A 23,796-nucleotide genomic window follows, 5' to 3' on the forward strand; every position below is an offset into this window, starting at 1 on the left:
AAAAGACAAAGGTCTTCAGTTCAAGTCTCAGTCTGGCACACAGTTTTAATCTGCCAGGAAGTTTCATATCAGTGCACACTCCACTGTAGAGTGAAAATTTCATTCAAGTTACTCATCTTCTACAATTCCTCAAATGCCTGTGAAGTTGTTTAACAGAGGAGAAACCACTCCAAAATATTTGAGAATCCCTTCTCGGATTACAAAAGAGGGGCAAGAAAGTGTCATTCTACTGGTACTTGGGAATAAAGGAGAATGAATTAGCTGATAAAATAGCTAGATGGGGCCTGTAATCATAACAGCGTAAAATGATATGCAACTTCTCTGCTCTCATTTATCTTGCAGTGCGTCATCCAGTGGTGGGAAAGTGTGTATGAGAGGAAATGATCACAACGAAATTCACTATTTACCGAGGCATACTTCCTACTGACCATGTCAAAATGTGGAACTTACTCTAACCTGACTTTGGACTGCACATTAATTAAAGATGCACAAGTAGCTTTTTCACAGAAAGCATCAACCAGGACAAAGTGTGCATGACACATCACATACAATGTGTGTCCTTCAAATGACTATATCTTCTATTCTCCAAACTGCCATCTATTTTAGAAAATAATGATGAAAATGTAATTTTTTGTATGTCTGGTCTCCAACTTAAATTACCTGAAAAGAAAATTTTCTGTATACCAAATGACAAGACAAAGATTTTTTTTCATTAATAATAGTTTATGGGATTACAAGTGTGCATGAAGTGTGACAAGTTGAAAGTTTGTGTACACTAAAAGTGTGGCTGATAACTTCATGAGCTTTTAAAATGTCTGCTGGTCAGAGGGAAGGCAAAGCTAATAAATAATAGGAGGAGAGGCAAGAAGTGTTGGAAGAAAGGGAAAGTCATTGCAAACCACCTAACTAGGAGATACCCACATGTAGGAATAGAATCAAAAGTGAGAACTGACTAACAATCAACAGTAGAAATACGGAGTATTAGTTATGAGCTGCTAGTAATTAACAGATTAAAGGTTAGGATTAAACTTTAAGGAGGTTGTGGGTGCAAGTACAAAAAACATAGGTGTTAAAACATCATTAACAGGAGCTGAATAAAGTGAAAATTAGCCTTTCAAAACTTTATATTTTTTCTATAAGAACTTCCAAAATGAATTATAATTTTCCAAGGAAAGAGAAACACTCAATTCCTCCTGAAGATATTTGCAGCACTATATTCTGTAAAGAAAGACTATGTGAAAGAATGTGTTGCTAGATCCTTTAATTTCAAATATTACACTTATTAGTAGAATATAATCTGAAAAAATACACTGCACTACCAAAGATAATTTGATGAAATTAGCTACACAAATAGTGATGTACATTATAAATTAGTTGGTTAGAAGCCACCACACTGTAAACAAATGCACCAGTTCTGCTTGTAACTCTCCCACAAGATAACATTTTTCGAGCAATTACTATATTAACCTATTATAAGTTCACTAATTCACTTGGGTCAAGGTAAAAGCTGAAACTCCAATTTTTATATCTCTGTAAGAGGAATTAATATCACACACAAACAAAATAGCCATATTCATTAAAAGCAGATAAAACCTAGCAGGAGCATCCAACTATCACAAGATACGAGTTTCAATACAAATAAAAAATGTGCAGATGAGCTGTACATCACAAAGGGAAAGATGACAGTTAAACAAACTTAGAAATATGAGGTATAACAGAAGCAAGAAGAAACATTTTCACTGCAATAGATGATACTTAAATTAGGACATATTTCTCTTCCATATGTATTGTGCTGTTCTTCTGGACAGTGTATAACCCTGATGGTCTTTTTCCCCATCAGAATGTTTAGAAACTTTTTTCCTCTTTAGCCCCTATCATTCTGACACTCTTCATTTTACCCATTTGGTTTCTCAGTTATTGGTTTTGTTTTGTTATGAACTAAATTAATTATTTTCAATAAATTATCTACAGTGATGGTATTATCATAAACCACAGTGAATAATAATAATAATAATAATAATAATAATAATAAAAGAAAAAAAAAGAAAAATATAGACAAAGACTAACAAAAATACTGAAAACAGAATTGACAGCTAGAAACAAGACAAAAGCTATAAATACTTATGCCATACCAATATTGACCTACTCATTTGGAGTAGTGAAATGGAGTAACACAGACCTAGAAGCACTCAATACACTTACACGATCACAATGCCACAAATATAGAATACATCACATACATTCAGCAACAGAAAGATTCACATTAAGCAGAAAGGATGGAGGAAGGGGATTTATCGACATAAAAAACCTACATTATGGACAGGTAAACAATTTAAGAAAATTCTTTCTAGAATGAGCAGAAACTAGCAAAATACACAAGGCAATCACTCATATAAATACATCGGCTACACCACTGTAATTTCATAACCACTTCTACAACCCTTTAGATCACATAACATCAACAGATACGAAGAAAGTAAATTGGAAAAAGAAAACACTTCATGGCAAGCACCCGTATCATCTAACACAGCCACACATCGATCAAGACGCATCCAACACATGGCTAAGAAAAGGCAATATATACAGTGAGACAGAAGGATTCATGATTGCAATACAGGATCAAACAATAAACACCAGGTATTACAGCAAGCATATTATTAAAGATCCCAATACCACAACGGATAAATGCAGGCTTTGTAAACAACAAATAGAAACGGTAGATCTCATCACAAGCGGATGTACAATACTAGCAAATACAGAATACCCCAGAAGACATGACAATGTCACAAAAATAATACATCAACAGCTTGCCTTACAACATAAACTTTTAAAACAACACGTTCCTACGTACAAGTATACACCACAAAATGTACTGGAGAATGATGAATACAAATTATACTGGAACAGAACCATTATAACAGATAAAACAACACCACATAACAAACCAGACATCATACTTGCCAATAAAAAGAAGAAATTAACACAACTAATCGAAATATCCATACCCAATACAACAAATATACAGAAGAAAACAGGAGAAAAAATTGAAAAATACGTCCAACTGGCAGAGGAAGTCAAGGACATGTGGCATCAGGATAAAGTTGATATTATACCAATTATACTATCAACTACAGGAGTCATACCACACAGTATCCACCAGTACATCAACGCAATACAGCTACATCCAAACATATATGTACAACTACAGAAATCTGTAATTATTGATACGTGTTCAATAACCCGAGAGTTCCTAAATACAATGTAACATGTACCATACAGTTAATGGGAAGTCACGCTTGATGAAGGTCCGCGTCACTTTCCATTTTTAACCAGACCTAAGATATGAGAAAAATAGAAACAATAATAATAACAATAATGTGGAGTTGATAGTCTCCCATCGGGCGCCTCCCCAGGTGGCGGATAGGGGAATGCTCTCCAGATATGGAGGGTACCGGGGAAATAAAATACCCGGGGTGGACCAAAACTATCAACCGAAATCCACTAACGTCTGCCTGGTATCCAGTGGTTAGGGGTCAGCGTCTGTTCGCCTAGATGGTGCGGCTGCAGCAACCTTCTTGATCTCAACAATCAAGTCGTATTCCTCGTGATCTTTCCTCGGAAGGACCACCACCAAGTTAGTTTTCAACTTGAAAACCAAACATGATGATAACACAAGGAATGAATCCACTACCCCGGGCACCAGTCGCAAGGCTGGCTTTACCTGGTCATCGGATTCCGGGGGACCAGGAGCATTATGTTACGCCTAAGGTTGAGAACAAGACGACGTCCAAATTATTACACACAAAACAAAGACACTTCATCGGTACACTTAATACTAATACTCTTTTCAAACTGGGCAAGATCAAACAACTTACAGACGTGCTGCAAAAATTCCAGATCAAAATCCTTGCAATCCAGGAAACACGATTTACGGACGAAACCCATTTTGATACAGACAACTACAGGATCTACAAAGGAAAACCAGCAGTTAAAACTAATGAGAAAGGACTCAAACAGTTTGGCACAGCATTTGCAGTCCACAAATCTATCAGTGACTCTGTCATTGACTTCCAGTCTGCCTCAGAACGTATATCAACGCTCTCCGTCAAATCGGCCAACAAAGCATATACCTTGATCAACGCACACGCACCCACAAATAACTATAACAAGAAGAACTGCCAGAAAGTGGATGACTTCTGGAATGACCTTGAAGAGACGACAAACAAAATTGCCAAACACCATGTAATAATCTTGTTAGGCGACTTTAACGCACAATTAGGTAAAGAGAAAAAATACAGGAAAATCACCGGAATCCATACAGCTCACAAGAGAACTAACAAGAATGGGGAAAGATTGATAAGCTTTTGCGAAAATTTCGGCCTCGTAATTATGTCAACACAATTCAAAAAACCCAACAAGAAACTGTATACTTGGAAGTCGCCTAACACAATGTTGGGTGAATTCCAGATAGACCATGTGGCCATCTCCAAGAGTAACACAGCAGAAATTCTGAATGTGAAAACGAGAAGAGGATTTTTTGACTCAGACCACCATCTTCTACAGATAAAGACCAGATTACAACCCAATAGAAAAAAACCAAAACTAAACAAAGTGCTGAGACCAGACCCCAAATACATAAAACTCAACAAGGAAAACATCTTACAGGAAATTAGTCAGACAAACACCACAAACTGGACAGAACTTGTGGACGTCCTCAAATCCACAATGAAATTGGGTCAACCCCCGAGAAGCAGAAAACACAGGTGGTGGAATATAATATGTGACCAAGCAATAGAAGAAAGGACCAATGCCTGGAAAAACTTCAATAGTCACAAAACATCAGAAAAATGGCAACAATTGCTAGTAATCCGAAAACAAACATCGAAAACTATTCGGAGGGAAAAAAGAAATTATGACAAACGGCGACTAGATGAGATAGAACTAGACTTTAAGAAGAACAACACCAGGAATTTTTATAAGACGTTTAAAGAACATATTGCAGGATACCAGCCACCCAATCTTTGCTTCAAGAAACTGGATGGTTCACTAGAAACTAACACGAAGAATAACTGCCAAATCCTCGCAGACTATTTCAACAAACTTCTCAACTGTGAAAGACCTACAGAGGACATTCACTACGAGACGTCTACACCAAATCCTGACACTAAACTGCCAACCATCAACGAAATTGTAGAAATTATCAAGACACTGAAAAACAATAGAGCCCCAGGAGAAGATGGAATTATTGCAGAACTATGGAAACTAAATGATGAAAGATTAACAGGAAAAATTCACAAAATCATATTAAACATTTGGGAAACAGAACAGATCCCTTCTGAATGGAAATGCGCACTCATCCATCCACTCCACAAAAAAGGGGACAAAACTGAACCAAATAATTACAGGGGTATCTCACTCGTACCGGTCACATATAAAATTCTATCAAAAGTTCTCATGAATAGATTAGAAGAACAAGCTGACCCACAAATAGGAGAATACCAGGCTGGTTTTCGCAAGGGACGATCATGCATAGAGCAGATCTGGAATCTGAAAATGATTCTCCAGATGAGAAACACCCGAAACACAGTGGTTACTTTTGTAGATTTTAAAAAGGCCTACGACTCAATAGACAGAGTAGTGCTCTGCAAGACGCTGGAAGAATTCAGCATTGACAGAAAGACAAGAGCAATCATTCAGGAAACATTAACTGACACAGTCTCCAAGGTTAAATTTATGGGGGATATCTCGGAACCATTTGTAATCCAAACTGGAGTGCGACAGGGTGACGGACTTTCACCATTACTCTTTAATATCATTCTTGAAAAAATCATCAGGACATGGGAAAAAGAAGTCAAAGGAATCCAAATTGGCATTAGAAAAGATAATAGATTCATTGTGAAGTGTTTAGCTTTCGCAGATGACCTTGCAATCCTCACAAATAATAGAAAAGAAGCCACTAACGCCATAGAGAAGTTACACGAAATTGCACAAAGAACTGGCCTGCAAATCTCATATGAGAAAACCCAGTACATAGAAAGAGTGCCACAAGACAAATTGCCTATTGTGACAACCCATGGGAAAATCATACAAGTACCACATTTTAAATACCTGGGAGAAATCATTCAGCCATCAGGGATCAACCTAAAGGCCAATGAGGAAAGAATAAAAAAATTACAGAAAGCATATAAACTCACGTGGAACTATTATAACAAAAAGTCCATATCCACTAACGCAAAATTGAGGCACTACAACACTGTCGTACTTCCGGAGGCACTGTATGCATCTGAAACAACACAAATAGGTGGGCAAACTAAAATCAAAGAAATAGAGAAACAAGAAAGGAAAATTCTCAGGAAAATTTTTGGCCCGATACAAGAGCAAGGAATCTGGAAGAAGAGACCAACATCAGAATTATATAAATACACAGACAAGATTACAGATACAGTAAGGAAAAGAAGAATGCAGTTCTACGGACATATCCACAGGATGAATGAAAACAGAATTTCAAAGCGAATTCTTAAAGTCATCAACTCAGGCAGGGGAAAAACAAAATGGATAAAAGAAGTTGAAGAGGACCTCAGACAAGCACAAATAACAGTAAACGATGCAGAAAACAGAACTGAATTCAGGAACATCATCAAAAAACATAAATTTGACACCACAACACAGAAGAGACCAGGATGCAAATGGACAGCGGAGCAAAAGAAACAACACAGTGAACACATGAAGAAAATTTGGGCTCAGAAAAAACACAAACAATCATCATAAAGGAATTCAAGTTCAAACGCTCTCTTAAATGGGAATAATCGAAAATAATAATAATAATAATAATAATAATAATAATAATAACAATAATGTATTAATAATAGAGAAGTTTGTGCTCTATAGTGCACTAGTAATACCAGCATGTGAAACAGCTGGAGTAACAAATTTCTTATTAACTTCTTTGTTACTGTGGAAATGTTTCTTAAATTATGCGTATTGGACACTGTTACATGGTAAATATTACATGATTAATCTTTGTCTTGTTCTGTCGCTCTTCAGATAAACTGTTGAAGAATTTTCCTGAAGGCTCCCACAGGCAATGTCAATTTTTAGTAACAAACTTTAGAACATCAGGCAATATTAATCAGTAAAATTAAATGACAACTTTAATATAAAAACTCACATTTTGACCACATTTTAAAAATGTAAGCTTTTGTTTTATTCTTGCTGTTTAGTTTATTAGAATTAAGCAGCCTAGTAACAAAATGAACTGTGCTAATGTGTGGTCTCATTTATTTATTACGCTTGACTGGGAAAACTGTCAGTGATAAAATGGCATACCAAAATGTAGATCAATTTCCATAAATTGGTATCACACTTACAGTCTTCATTAAGGTGAAGTGTAGATGCTACAAGCTGATGATAGAAGCCACATAGTAATTATGAGGAGGGGAAAGAGCTATGGTTAAACTTTCAGTGAATATGGCTATTCGACCTAAAGGCAACAATTTTGATAATATTTTTGGCAGGAACTGGGTGTTGAAATTTGTAGTGTTTCATTGTGGTGGTTTAAATAAATGTCAGATGATATAATTGTAACTTAGATATGTTTTGTACAGAAAATCTCAGAAGAAAATTTAATTGAATTTGCAGACATTCAGTTAGATGAAGAAACTGAGGTGAGTTTCTTGATGAATCATACTGCATGCAGAACGCTCTCTTCACATTACTGGATGCAATATGAAGAAGCTGTGAAGATGCATGAGCTGATTTTAGCCTCTCATGTCTTTATTTTTTAATTATGTGCTTCAGTGAATTGAATCTTTAACACTTTCAGCCTCCTCCTTGATTTCGCTACTCTAAATACATTCTCACTGCTATGACATCAACTTCTGAAGTTGTTAGTAGCTGATGTGACATTTATAGTGTCTGCACTCTTTTTATAAAGTTTATGCATTTCAAATAAACGTAGTTTCCATTGTTATAAGACACTGATGAACAAAATACCTCATAATTTTTGCCATCAATTTTTAAAAAGATAAATGGTATGGGCCTTCGGAAAGAGATACAAGGGCCAGTCAAATGAAAACTAATGGAAAAAGTAAGACAACTGTTTCTTATTTCACCCAAAGTAATTACCAAAACTGTTAAAACACTTATCCCAGTGTGAAACCAGATGGTCATTGTCGTCATGGAAAAACATTTTCAGTTGCCTATGGAATCATCAGTGTACCCAGCCATGGAACTCTTCATCCACAGCAAATGGACAGCCAAGAATGTTACTCTTCAGGGCTCCAAAAATATGGAAATTGCATGGATAGAGATGGGGACTGTATGGAGGATGCATAAGGTTTCCCAGAGAAACTTCTGCAGCATAATTCAAACCACCTCAGCAACATGTGGGATAAATGTAGGATGAGTTCCGGCGATTACTTTTGAAATAATTGACAGTTTGTTGACAAAGTTTTCAGAATATTGTACTGCATCAAAATGTAGAAAACTATACTGGAGAAACCAATGTTTCATCAATGGTTACAGTGGCTTTCTTCTAGGCCTACTGGTGTGTTTTAGATATGCAGTCATTACTGCTCACTGAGAATGACATGTCGCACTTTTAAAATATTGTTGTTAAGACTGGTCTCATGAGATAGAAGGAGTGGGAACTTGAATGTAATAAGTCACTATTATGGAGGGAGTGAGGCTCAGCTGTTGTCTATTGCTTCATGCATTGCATGCCACGATTGGTGGTTATTGATAAATGAGGTGTGGGCTCCTGTCTTCTTCCTACTCAACGCAGACCACGCAGTGGCAGTTAATCACTGGCAGCACACTCATCTAATGTTATTGGTACAGCCTGTTGGACTCTGAGGGCTAGCAACCACGATGTGGCAAACCTGAGCTCATCCTCTGTTCATGTTATAATTTTTGAGTATTTGTATGGCTTCTTGTGTTTCATCAAACCCACCTGCTTGGCAGGCACACAAGTTTCATTAAATTTTATTTCCTTGCCGCAGTCTTGCTAGTATTTGGCCACTGCAGATTTAATGTATTGCCCTAGATGAATGTAGCACCCGTATTCCTGTTGCCTGTCAGTCTCACCAAAGTACACATCCCCATACTGGGAGTCCACCTTGTACAGACCTGTAGGTGTAAGGCATTTATGTTGTTCTTTGTGGAGCCCAGTATAACCACGATCTTGCAGCTGCTGTAGCAGACAGGCTGGACACCAACCCAGAGAAGATGTTTACCAATCTAGTTTGACATTTTTCATGTATGGTAAGCACTCAGCAGGCCGCAGTTTGTTGATTTCTTGCCTATCTTGATTTCTTTTGTTGGTTGTCATGGCTGGTTTGGTTGGTTTATGGTTGTAACTATAGGCCCACCCCTTCTGCCTCATGAGAACTAATAATAACAACGATCTTTTAAAACTGTGACATAACATCGTGCTCTGTGAACAGTAATGACAAAATATAAATGACTCTACACAACTAAAATACCAGTATACCCAGGAGGAGGCCACTGTAACTGTGGATGACATTGTCTCTCCAGTATAGCTTTTTTCACTTTAGGACATGGTACAATAATCATAAAACTTTTATGTAGACTGACTCTGTGTGCAGAAGCCTAAGAAATTATACAGAGACGGTTTACTTACTTTCTTATGTCTTTTTTCATTTGACTGACCCTTAAACTAAAACACAGTTGGACCAACTGATAAGAGATGGTAAGGGAAGTAGAACTTGTTCCTATTCAACACATAACATGAAGAGGGGAAAAAAGGGAAACACTTAAAGAAAAGAAAGTAAGACATGTGGAAATATTAAACTGTGGCTAATGAAACATGAGTTATTGAGACAATGGTCAAAGTACCAGTACACGTACCTTTTATAGTACAAAATGGGAACTGATTATAGTTCTTGAAAACGCTCATTCATCAAGTCCAAAACAACTGAAAGTATTTCTTCAAATCCTGACACAACTTTCCTCATGTTCTATGTTAATGGCTTGAATCCCTTTGCTCTTCTGTGGTGTGTGGACTAAGGGATTAATGTTCCTGACTTCCTGTGAAAAATGTTTTAAGATATAAGAAATAAAATAATTAAATTCACAAATTCACCCCATAGTGCTCAGAGCCATTTGAGCCACAAATTCACCTGGTAAGGTATGACACACATGAAGAAAAAAAATAAAATTTCTGGAACAGGAGTCTTTAGCTTTAAAATGCGCACCATGCTGGTGGAGAGCTATACAGTGTTTAGAGGTACCTAATTTCCAGTTCAAGTGCTTGAAGGTGATGCAAAAGGATGAAAATAAAAGTGTCTGCATCAAAAGGCTACACAATTTAGGTTTTACTGGGAGTGCAAACATACTATGGAGGCTATCACTGCTAAAAAGAAAGACCCTAATGATACAGAAAATAAGCAAGCAGTAAATGATGTTTTTAGAAAATGAAAAATAATGACAAAAAGAGATGGAGAAACATGAAAAAATGGCTGATTAAGAGGAGACATGGCACAGAAAAGGCAAAGAGAAAAAGCAAAATGTCACAGAAATCTGAAGTGCAAGAAACTTAGAAATCTGTATTCGAAGAAGCAGCCATGGTAGCGACTACATGATGCAGCAAAAATTTCTTAACTGAAATGTAATATGAAACAAATAGATAACATCAATGAGGGAGAGATCTCAGCTGGCTTAAAAGGAGAGAGCAAGAATAGCTCACGACAACAGAGACTGATAACGAATTATTACTACTACTACTACTACTACTACTACTACTACTAGGTGGTACTAGTAGTAGGTAGACTAGTAGTAGGTAGGAGGCAGTGGTAGCCACCGTCACAACTTCATGTTGACTTTTGAGGAAAAGGACTTTCAAAACAAAAATAAAATAAATAGATGAAAAAGCTAGTGCACATATCTGGTACCACATAACAAGCAAAAGATTTTGCTAAGAAAGTTTTCATTTAATTTTCGTTTTATTTGTTATTAATTACGTTTCTCCTTAGTCACATCATGGTTTAGGTAGACACATCAGCAACTTACTCGTTCCATCAGTTATTGTTCCCTGATAAAAATGGCGAGGTCACCTGCACATTGTGCAAATACACGTCATGTTGTCCCAAACTAAATACAGAATTTGAGAAAACATACTGATTCTGCATGTCTGTACAAAATTGTTGTAAATTTATCTGTCACTCATCAGAACAAATTTGGAACCTGTATGTCACTACATTTGACTGTGGTATGCATGCTGATGAACCTGAGTACAGTAGTACTCATGAAAAATACAATATCTGCAGAGAGACTGGAATATGACTTGGAGCAAATGAGTCATCAGATGTATTTTGTTATTTCTTATGGATGAAATTAATCACATGTTAATGCTATTTTGCAGTGTTGCAGTAATGTCAAACATAAATAAATCTAATCTAATCTAATAACAAATGCTTGTAAGGTTCAGTACTTAGCTTCATGATGCAAAATTACAGTGGTACCAACAGACACATTTTGCAATATTGTAGTTTCATCTCATGAAGCTGATAATGGCCAGCCATTTTGTCTCTTTGTAATTTCTTAATTTCTTCAAGTGAATATTTCTTTTCATACAATTGTTTCTAAAGTAAAGTTTGAGGTATCAAGCTGAAGTGTCACTTTATAAGGTAATACACAACAAAGTTAGGTTGATCTAAGGTACTGGATAAAAAGAAGAGGAAGGAAAGGAGATGAGGAGGAGGCCATACTGTCAATCAATGAATCTCCTCCATTCTCCTGAAGAGGTATAGATAAACTAACAAAAAGTCAAACCACAATGGCTAGGTGGAGACTTAAATGTGACTCCAATGAAGAGTCATTGCTTTCATCACAGTTCTTCTTCAATATAGCCAAACAGCCATGTAAATTCATCCAAAATAAATACATCTGTGATTTTAAGTAATATTCATAAAGCACTGAGGAGCTGAACACCAGCAGGTCACAGTTTATGTAAATCACTTAGTTTAATAGTATTCTTATGTACTTCCGAGTAGAAGTGAACAGCAACTGTTTATCTGCTTTTAGTTGTGCTTTTTCTTTGGTCATATGAGTCCGCATATTTTTTTATCATTAATATAGAGAGAGTAAAATTTGTAATGCAGTTTCCCACCAGTATAAGTGTTAGTGCGACAGTATTTACTTCATCTCTGTTAGCACTGTTCTTTCTCAGTTATCCCCTGACTGCTTTCGTGGTTAATTTTTTCACAGTTTAATATAGTTTTTTGATAATAAGAAATGGATAGGGACTGTTCTTCTTGTGTGCGGACACTAGGTGAATGGGCTGCTCTCCAGAATAGGCCAGAAGGCACAATGTTTTTGTTGAACCAGTGGTGAAAGCGGTCATACATTTGGTGTTGCCAGAATCCACTAGCAACACCAATGTCACAGCATCTTCTGACATTCATCATCTGGGTAGTCTGGCCTCACATGAAGGTATATAGTGGATAGCGGTGGGTTTTTGTTATCTCTAGATGGAAGGTGAAAGTGGATGCACAGATGGCCTCCTTCTGGCTTAGCTACAGACACGGTATGCCGCTCATTGTTTGTAATGCATTTGAGATGACAGGGATGCCTCGTCTGTTGGGCCAGTGTTTATTTTCCTCTTAGGTCTGGAAAAACACACAAGAGTGGGTCTGTTGTCCATTGGGATCTCTGATGGTAGGAGTTAGCCCTTCATTGAAATTGCTGGCAATTTGGGAAAGGTCAGTCATGTGGAGGTATTTGCCAGCGACTACTGAACACATTGGGTGCAACAGATTGCAAATAGTGGCTCATGTTGGCATGAATGACATTTTTTGCCTGCATTCTGGGGCCACATTTAGCAAAAATGGAATTTCACTTCCTGAAGCTAATAATGGCCAGCCACTTTCTACCTTGGTAATTTCCTTGCTTTCTTTTGGCACTTGGTTGGCTTAATGAAGGTGGCTACTCAGGTAACAGTGTGTGTGGTGTGCACATAGGGATGTCCATAATAAAATGCTTGGCCAAATCATAGACAGATCAGTTGCATTACTCCTGGAGGAGAATATTCAGCCTTGCATATCAGCTATAGGAAATTTTAATCTGTTATTGGTAAAGTGCAAGTGCATCCATGGTAAGTTCCCCAAATAATTTATTAAAGGTAATAATGCCTACTAGTATTAGCAGCAAAAAGTTGGCTGAAACTGGAAGTGAACAGCAGCAAAATACTAAATTCACTTTGGAATATATAACCACAAAGGATACGTTAGGCACCAGTGTTGGCAGCATACTCATTGCCATAAAATACTCAACAGTATCTAGTGAGGTTATTATAGGTTCTGACTGGTCTGGGTGCAGGTAAACATCAAAGGTGGCTCAAGGGCAGTAGCCTGTACACACCACCTATACCAGAGAATTTCGGAGACAACTTGGAGAATATCATGAGTACATTTCGTGATCATGCATCATAATCAAGCGGGAGAGAGCAGAGGGACTTCAATTTGCCAATGAAGGAATGGTAGAGTAATGTGATTAACATTCATATCAGAGATAAGGATTTTTGTGAGAGTGTTCTGAATGTTTTCGTCTGAAAATTACTTTGAGCAGATACTTAGAGAACAGATGTATGAGGGCAATGTCATAGACCAACTAGTAACTAAAACACCTGAACTTTTTGAATCACTTATGGACTGAGAGGGAATATGTAATTATAAGGCTGTGATAGTATCAATGGCTATGGGCATTATAAGGAATATTTAAAAAATAGTAGGAAAATATTTGCAGTTAGTAGGAGTGACAGGATCCAAATTCTGGAGAATGTAAATAGTCAACATCAAGTTCTTGAGGATGAAGACCAACTATAGTTAAACAGCCATGTCAGAAACTTGCTGTGAAAACGGAGAAAGCTAAATGTCTATTTAACTGAAGTCAAAACCTAGTACATGAAAAAAGTGGAATGAAGCCAAAATGAGCATGAGGAGACAGACACAGGAAGTATTCAATGAATTTGAAAGTAAAATTTTGCCAAATATTCTGATTAAAAACCCTAAGAAGTTCTAGGCTTATAATCAATAAGCAGATGGAAATTGTCCACTTAGTCAGTCAGTGACCATACTGGCACCAAAGTAGATGATTACACATAGAAGAATGAAATACTGAATTTAGTCTCACAAAATGTTTCACTGCAGAAGACATTCAACTATCACACAATACACAAAATGACTAATGGTGTGGTACATGAGCTTGGAACAGAAAATCAATGAAGACTGATCAACAGTAAAAAGATAACTGGATGAGATAACTGTGAGTTATTGTAGAGATGATGTGAAAGAACTTTATCTCCTTTTAGCAACAGTTCATTGTAGGTCCTTAGGTCATGAACACAACAAAGAGTGCTTAGCAACTGGAAAAAAAGTGATTACTGTAAATAACTTGATGCAAATGTCAGAATGGTTCCATTGCAGACCAAGCTCGTGCTTCATGTCTGACATACTATCAATAATTTTGTAACAGCTTTTCATTATTTTGTAGTAAACATAATGTCAAATTTTAATTAGCTTTTTTGGAGAACATGAAAGAACAATAATTCTGACTAGCTATAATTAAACTTCTGAAGCATCTAGTGACAGAATTCCATATGCCAAGTGACCTTTTTTTTCCTTGAATTTTATAGTTATGTTTGCCCTAACTGCAAACCATTTCGATACAAAGATTCTTTCATTTAAGTTCTGAAGTTATACTCCATGAACACACTGTGTTTTTATTTGGTAATATGTGATGTTAGGTGCCCAAATCAATTTCTGTAACCATGAATTTTTTTCTCAGAAGAATGAGAGAGCCACAGAGGAAAGTAAATATCAAATTTCAGATGAAATAAATGACATACTGGTTCAGTTTCAAAATTAAATCCACTGCAAACAACAGTGATGCAGGGTTTCTCACTATTTTTCTTGTTTTGCCTGTTATACATTGTTGAACCTTGTAACAATTTAAATTGGATGATGATACTATCAGACTCTGGAAGAGTGATAATGGGTCAGGTCCCACTCATTCTCAAGACTTTCAAATTGACCCACACAGCTGCCAGTGTGCTGGCCTTACAGAAATTAAATATCTCAAATAGAAAAAACTGACAAATGCCAATCAGCACCAATTCTGAAAATTCTTGCACAAAAAACAACTAGTGATTTTTTTCACATGACACCCTGAACCTGTAGATCAAGGCAATCGTGTACATGATTTATTTCTTGACTTCTGAAAAGAATTTTGCTCAACCACAGCAAATACTTTAGTTGTGATACTTAGATAAATTCATAAGCTTCTAGTTAATAAATCCCAATGAACCATCAATAGCACAATACAAAGTAATGAGCATCCTGGCATTTACAATGAAATGTACATTCTATCCTGCATGATTTGTCATAGATTTGTGTGATCCTTGGGAGAATGTAAAGGAGATACTGAAAGATTTTAACAGGCAGACACTTGAATATAGATGCTAACTATTCCACAAAAGCTTACTTACAAAGGTGCAAGAACTGATACTAAGTGAGGAACCTAAGTATATACTAGAGCCTCCTATGTATTGTTCCTGTAGAGCCCACAAAGACAAGATTAGACTAGCTGCAATATCTACAGAGGCATTTACGTAGTCATTCCTTCCACGACCCATATGAGAAAAAGACTGTAAGAAATCATAATATGTGGTACAACAAGAAGTTACCCTCTGCCAGGTTTGCAGTATGGACGTATACATGGATGTAGGTTTAGAAGTTCAGTTCAGTACTAGGGAAGCAGTTCTATTAAGTATCTAACAAGGACACCACAAGAAGAAAATGTATTCTAAAAAATTTAAAACTTTTCTCATATGTAAAGTGAAAAGACTTCAGCAGACTTTAATCAAAATTTGCTCACTCATGGGTAGAGAAATGAGCAAAGGATGAGGTTAGTATGGGAGTTTCGTATTCTGGTACAAATGTTTTCCGGCATCTCCCATCACACAATGCAGTACATTGAGAATTCCAATGAACTGAATAGGAGGTTACATTTGTAGCCATTCCCTCAACAAATAATCTAATATTTACACTATAGGCTAGTAGTTTTTATTAGCAGCATGAATGGTGACGATGTTAAGTGCTTGAATGAATCACTTCCTAAAGCTTCTGATAACAGCTGTTCCATGCTAAATAAAATTTTTATTGTCTAGAGGTAAAGCTAGTAGTAGACAACAAACAGTAGCCATTTCCAATAACAGAGAAAAGTGCTTGAAGTAACAATTTTACTGCTACATTTGCAATGTTGCATTTAATTTGAGTTTACATCAGTTAATTACTGTTTCTAATAACAACTACTTCTTTTTAATTATTATCCACCTTGATTCTTTCAATGCTCCTGAAGATCGTTCTGTTGTGTGGTTTTCACAGTGCAATGAATGAATGAATGAATGAATGAATGAATCTGATAATTTTCATCTAGACTGGAAACAGCAATGTACACTTCATTTTCATTACTAGAGAGTAACGTGAAGCTTTCTATCTACAGATTTACCTGGATGGACCATATGGAGCACCCTCAAGTCATATTTTCAGAGCACAACATGCTGTTTTGATTGCCACAGGAATTGGAGTCACCCCATTTGCATCAATTTTGCAATCAATTATGCACCGATACTGGAAAGCAAGGCACACATGTCCAAAATGCAAGTATTCATGGGCAAGTGAAATACCACCAACAGTCATGAAACTCAGAAAGGTATGTGTCCATGTCATCCATCACTTGAAAAATAGTTGTGAATATTATGACACACCAAAGCTTCTGTAGTACTTAGGTGTTCATCTAGCAATAACAATAAACATACATTTAAAATAATTAGTTAGAGAAAACATTATCATATCATATTTTAGCAATAGCATGTCATAAAATGACCTACTGAAGAAACTGAAAATATGTCCTTAATCATTTGTATGTTTCAATTATGGTTATTATTAAAATTCATCCAGTTTTCTTAAAAGAAAAGTCAATGTAATTGGAAATGACACCTTCACTTACAATGAAAGTATTACATGGATAGTAACTGTCACAGTGGGAAAATCAGTTGCAGATACCAAAAAAAAAATTTTATTCAACTACCTCCATTTTGAACCAGCTGGCATCTTTCATACCCCATTCCTTTAGAATAAATGTTACTTTCTCGACTCAATACCTCAAAACCAAGAGATTTGGCTTCACTGAAATGTGCGATCTGTTGCTGCCATTATGAATTGGCGCAAAAACAGCTGACCTTGCAGCAACTGTATCAGTGAATAATGACTGAAATTGGTCAACACAAGGATGTAATAATTTTTAATTGTATCAAATAGAAGCATCATACAGGCTCAATTGTAAGAAAAGCAGATGGAAGACTTCATTCATTCACTGGTGGGATACTTGGAAAATGAAATGCAATCAGTCTATGAAGAACATGGCTTAAAAAACACTTGCATGACACATCCTAAAACGTTGCTGAAGTTTGTGGAACCCCACCAAATAAGACTATCAAGAGATATTGAATTTAGACAAACAAGGGCAGCACAAATTGTCATGTTTGTCTAAGTCATGGATGAGTGCCACAGAGATGCTGGGAAAACTGAGCTTGAGCTACTAGATGTTTGAAAATAGATGGAAACTGTTAAGTGAAAGCCTAATTGTAAAGTTTCAAGAACCAGCTTTAAGTGAGGAATCTATGAATACACTACAACACCTTGTGTATTGGTTCAGTACGGGGTTTCAAGAACAAGACCATGATGAGCAGCTGACTCATCAAAATATTGTGCAGCTTCCACAACATTATCTGACATGATGCTTGTGAACCAATCAAGTGGTTACTGTGTCAGTAAAGTCTCAAACAGCACATCCGTTACCTTTATGGGGAAGAGATGGCCAACAGAGTATGTGAGTTCGATAAAGTCCACTACAACAGAAACAATGTTGTGCTGTCATATGTTTTTACTGAGATGTCAGGACCAGAAACGTGTACAGACATTCACCAAGGATCAAACAATGAGCCATCATGGCAATGGTGAGAGAAAGAATCCATTATACTAGGTGAGAATTAGACAGTCTCCAGGAGCTTGCTTTCACTACATCTGAATATCTCGTTGGCTGTCAGTGGATTCTTGGGGGTGGGTGGACTGTGCTACAAGGTTACTTTCAGACTGGACGCAGCAGCAGGCTTCCAAGTTCCATTGTGTTACACACAAATTATCGCAAGAATGTAAAGCGTACACACATATTGTGTTTAATTTCACAGATAAACAATTGTGTGATGCTGCGATGTCTGTGTTTGAAAAGGGACTAAATTTTGCACCCACTCCAAAGACCTTTCCTCTCAAGGGTTTTATCAGTACTGTTAAGCGAGGTGTCTTGAAAGTTCGGAGTGAGACTGCTGAAGAAATAAGGCAAGAGATTTGCAGGGGCATAACCGGGATGTCCACACCAGAGCAGAACATAAACACTGAGGGAAAGGAAACCTCTCTATTCCTTAAGAGAAGACACAGAAACACTGATTTTACCTGCTGACAAGGGAAATGCTACTATTCTTTTGACTACAACAATCTATTTCGGCAAGATAAGATTTACTGTAGGACTCAGTGTATTGCTGTCTCCAGAAGGATCCAACTGATGCAGTACAATGGAAGATAATCATGTTCCTCAAATCCAGCCAGTTTCCTGAACATCTTAAAAAGAGCTTATGAGTACAAGAGCCAGTTCCACCATGACTTTATGGATTGCCTAAGATCCATAAGGAAGGGGCTCCTCTTCGCCCTATCATGAGCAACATAGGAGCCCCAACATATTACGTGGCAAAACATCAGGCTTCTCTTCTAAGACCAATGGTAGGAAAATGTGAACATCACATTTGAAACTCAGAAGATTTTATACAATGACTGAAGACTTTGCATCTCAAACCATCTGACGTATTAGTGATTTCCGATGCAGTCTTCTTGTTCACAAGGGTATCTTTGGTGGATTCATTACAACTTACAGGAACTAAAGTGGAGGAGGACATCTTGCATCTATACAAACATGTGTGTACCTTGACTTACTTTTTATTTAATGAACAATATTTTGAGCAGACTGATGGTGTTGCTATGGGTAGCCCTTTGTCTCCCATAGTAGCTAACCTTTTTATGGAAGACTTTGAGGAAAAAGCACTTCAGTGAGCAGTGTTGAAACCTACATGTTTCTGGAGATACGTGGACAACAGTTTTGTAGTTTGGCCACATGGAGGAGCAATGCTTCCTGGATTTCTGGAACACCTTAACTCCCACCATCCCAGTATTTGCTTCACCTTGGAAATACAGAAAAATGGAGACCCCTCATTTCTCAATATCTTGGTCTGCAGAAAAGCAGATGGTTTCTTGGGTCACAGTGTGTTTCACAAGCCAACTCACACGGATCTACACTACTGGCCATTAAAATTGCTACACCAAGAAATGCAGACGATAAACGGGCATTCATTCGACAAATATATTATACTATAACTGACATGTGATTACATTTTCATGCAATTTGGGTCCATAGATCCCGAGAAATCAGTACCTAGAACAACCACCTCTGGAGTACTAACGGCCTTGATACGCCTGGGCATTGAGTCAAACAGAGCTTGGATGGTGTGTACAGGTACTGCTGCCCATGCAGCTTCAACACGATACCACAGTTCATCAAGAGTAGTGACTGGCGTATTGTGACGAGCCAGTTGCTCGGCCACCATTGACCAGACGTCTTAAATTGGTGAGAGATCTGGAGAATGTGCTGGCCAGGGCAGTAGTCGAACATTTTCTGTATCCAGAAATGCTGTCATGCATTATCCTGCTGAAATGTAGGGTTTCGCAGGAATCGAATGAAGGGTAGAACCACGGGTCGTAACACATCTGGAATGTAACGTCCACTGTTCAAAGTGCTGTCAATGCGAACAAGAGGTGACCGAGACGTGTAACCAATGGCACCCCACACCATCACGCCGGGTGATACACCAGTATGGCGATGACGAATACACGCCTCCAATGTGCGTTCACAGCGATGTCGCCAAACACGGATGCAACCATCATGATGCTGTAAACAGAACCTGGGCTCATCCGAAAAAATGACGTTTTGCCATTCGTGCACCTAGGTTCATCGTTGAGTACACCACTGCAGGTGCTCTTGTCTGTGATGCAGTGTCAAGGGTAACTGCAGCCATGGTCTCTGAGCTGATAGTCCATGCTGCTGCAAACATCCCCATCTGTTGACTCAGGGATTGAGACTTGGCTGCACGATCAATTGCAGCCATGTGGATAAGATGCCTGTCATCTCGACTGCTAGTGATACGAGGCTGTTGGGATCCAGCACGACGTTCCGTATTACCCTCCTGAACCCACCGATTCCGTATTCTGATAAGTCATTGGATCTCGACCAACACAAGCAGCAATGTCGCGATACGATAAACCGCAACTGTGATAGGCTACAATCTGACCTTTATGAAAGTTGGAAGCATGATGGTACGCATTTCTCCTCCTTACATGAGGCCTGACAACATCATTTCACCAGGCAACGCCAGTCAACTGCTGTTTGTGTATGAGAAATCAGTTGGAAACTTTCCTCATGTCATCACGTTGTAGGTGTCGCCACCGGCACCAACCTTGTGTGAATGCTCTGAAAAGCTAATCATTTGCATATCACAGCATCTTCTTCCTGTCTGTTAAATTTCGCATCTGTAGCACGTCATCTTCATGGTGTAGAAATTTTAATGGCTACCAGAGCTTAGCCATCTTTGCTATGTGTTTGTACAAAATGGGTACTCTGACAAATAGATCCATAATGCATTTAAACTTGCATGCACTGAAGCTCAAGAACAGCCAGAAGAAACAGAGAACTCCTTCAGGATGGTTTTTCTACCGTACGTAGGTGGTGTGTCCTTTAAGATTGGCAGGCTGTTCAAAAAAACATGAAATAGAATGTGTATTCCACCCTCCAGCATGAGTGAAAACTATGTTGGATCCTGTCAAAGACAGCTTAAGTCTAAGGAAACCAGGGATATATAAAATCCTGTGCTAGTGTTAAGGATAGATGTACTGAACAGTGACACTGTGTCAGCCAAGAAAGTCTGCTGTAGCTGAACACTGTCTTGACATGGGACACAGCATGAACTATGGAGTGTCAAAGATCCTTTCATCTGCTTCCATTTACTGGGACTCCATTATTAAAGAAGCAGCCAAGATTTGTATAAGTAATGATCTATTCAATAAAAACATCGGTTTTCAACTCAGCAAGGCATGGGGACCAGCATCGGTGGCACTAATGCACCATCAGACGCAGACAAATGAATCAGAGTCAACACAGACAGAAAATCACAGTCCGCACACTTAAACTGGGTGCCAACACTATGCCTGCACATGCACTTTGCAGCTACTTGTAGCCACACTTTTCCCACATCACCAATGAGAAGTGTGTGGCCCATTTCTCCGGCAGGGTGCAGTGGATGTCACCATGCTCTGACTCGTCTACAATGATGTTATAGCCTCAATCCTTAGTGCCTGTGCTTTTGTAGCAAGTAAGTGCATACATTGGTGAGCCATTGCACCAACACTTTAGTAAGCACCTGAAGATGATGAGCAGCATTATCTGATGTGATGCCTGTGAACCAATGAAGCAAGGTTAGACCAGTTACAGTACACATAGAGACACTGAAGCAATCATTCTGTCCATGCTCCATACATGAATGAAAGGGTTAGAATCCTCTCTGACACACACTTCAGTGATCTGCAAAGTACCGATGCAGATTTGCTCCAAAGGCAGTGGCCATGTAGCTAATTGGTGCTGCTATAGAATTTAATCAGTAAGACTTTCCAATAATTTACGATCCACTGAAAGTAAAATAGGATTTTATTATTCATGAAATATGGGGAATAACTGTTAAGAGTTATGGGAGAAACTAATCTGTCTTGCAAACAATTCTCTAACAATGGAAACGCAAGGTTGGAATATCAACAGTGTAAGGAAAAGATAGATTAGTATTTAACATAAAGATCACACATTAAGCTGAAGACAGGCACAATTAAGACACTTTCACATTAGTTTTTGGCCACAGCCTTCATCATAGGAAGAAAGAGAAACATACATTCATTCACACAAGCAAGCACAACACCACCTCCATGTAAATCTGACCAGAATGCAACTGTAACACAGAAAGGAAGCAGCGGTCTGGAGAGGGCAGGGAAGGGGAAGGGATAGCAGTGTATGGGGGGGGGGGGGGGGGGGGGGGAGGGATGGAGGGAGGGACAGAGGAGCCCTGTCTGGCAGGTTGTACAGGGACTAGACAGCCAACATGTGCAGCATTGGGAGACTGTGGGGCGGGACAGGGGGAAGAGGGGGGAAGGGGTTGAAAAAGGAGAGGAGCTGAGAAAGATGGGCAGGTGCAGTGGCAGAGGATGACACCACAGAGACGGTGGGAAATAAGGATAGGGAGGAGGTCATAGCACAGAGGGGATGGAAACTGTTGGGTGGAGGATGTGGGGACAGCATGTTGAAGCTGGGATGATTTCAGGTGTGGAGAATGTGTTGGAAGTATAGCTCCCACCTGCAGAGTTCAGAAAAGCTAGTGGTGGAGAAGGAGAGGAGGATCCAGATGGCTCGAGTAGTGAAGCAGCAATTGAAACCAACATTCCGCTGCATGTTGTGCCATAGGGTGGTCTACTTTTCTCTTGGTCACAGTTTGCCAGTGGCCATTTATTCTGGTGGAAATTTGGTTGGTAGTCATACCAATATAAAAAGCTGTGCAGTGATTTCAGCAGAGCTGGTATGAAATGACTGCTTTCACAGGTGGCCCAGCCTCTGATGGAGTAGGATAAGCCCGTGATAGGACTGTGGCATGCAGCTGAACATCAGCTGCTCGATTTCAATGGCTGCTTCACCACCAGCTTTTCTGAACTGTACAGATGGGAATTATCTGTAAAACACATCCTCTGCTCCCAGAAATTATTCCTCCTTCAACCTGTGGTAAAATACTGTACGCACACCGTTCGTCCAACAGTTTCCACCCTCTTCTGTCCTATCACCATCTTCTTATTTTCATCTTCCACCCTCTTTGCGTGCTGCCATCCGCCAACACACTCTCCCCTCCCTTCCTCCTCCTCTCCTTTTCCCCTCTGCCCTCCCCCCCCCCCCCCCTCCCCACCCCTCCAGACTGCTGCTGTCATTCCACATGACAGTTGCATTCTGGGGTTTGCATCAATCAGTGATGCTGAGGGCTATGCCACCAGCAGCATGGCAAGGCCTTCCAAGCTAGAGCTAGTGGAAAGGACTTCCAAACTAGACAGATCTCAACGGAGGGGTCTAATGAAATTTCCCACAACTCAGGAAAGGGATGGCTGTTTTTTTTTACCCAGTGATTTCTGCTTGAGTTTTCTGATCTGGGGACTGGTCAGAGCCACCACAACCCTTTACCATAAACTCTGTACATATTTCAGTGACCAACATTAGGCATGGTGGTGGAATATCATCTGTTTTGGAGAGTGGTGGACTTCACTGGAGTGTGACTTCACTGGAGTGTGAGTTTGATTATTACAAAAACAAATATAAAAACAAATTAAAAAAAAAACTGAGGGAGTAAGTGGCTGTTGAGATAAAACAGTCTCCATTGGGCAACCTCAGGGGCAATTGCCATCCCCCAATTGTATAAGGCTCATGCAGGCATGTGGGGTTCTACCTCGATTAACATTTGTTTCCCTATCTTGTCATGGGATTCCTATGGATCAATCTCAGTTAACTTCAACTCCTGATGGGACAGGTGTACCATAAGGT

The 23,796-nt window shown here is 38.6% G+C and overlaps 1 protein-coding gene across 1 annotated transcript in view; it reads left to right on the forward strand.

Annotated features, from left to right (window-relative positions):
- LOC124616366 (NADPH oxidase 5) overlaps window positions 1-23,796 on the forward strand; it is a 450,136-nt gene that overhangs the window by 366,630 nt on the left and 59,710 nt on the right. Inside the window, exons 16-17 of the mRNA XM_047144676.1 lie at window positions 7,605-7,664; window positions 16,519-16,728. Of these exons, the coding sequence (XP_047000632.1) occupies window positions 7,605-7,664; window positions 16,519-16,728 (270 nt within the window). The remainder of the gene's footprint in view (window positions 1-7,604; window positions 7,665-16,518; window positions 16,729-23,796) is intronic.

Source organism: Schistocerca americana, chromosome 5 (genome assembly GCF_021461395.2).
Source record: "Schistocerca americana isolate TAMUIC-IGC-003095 chromosome 5, iqSchAmer2.1, whole genome shotgun sequence".
NCBI classification, from domain to species: Eukaryota; Metazoa; Arthropoda; class Insecta; order Orthoptera; family Acrididae; genus Schistocerca; species Schistocerca americana.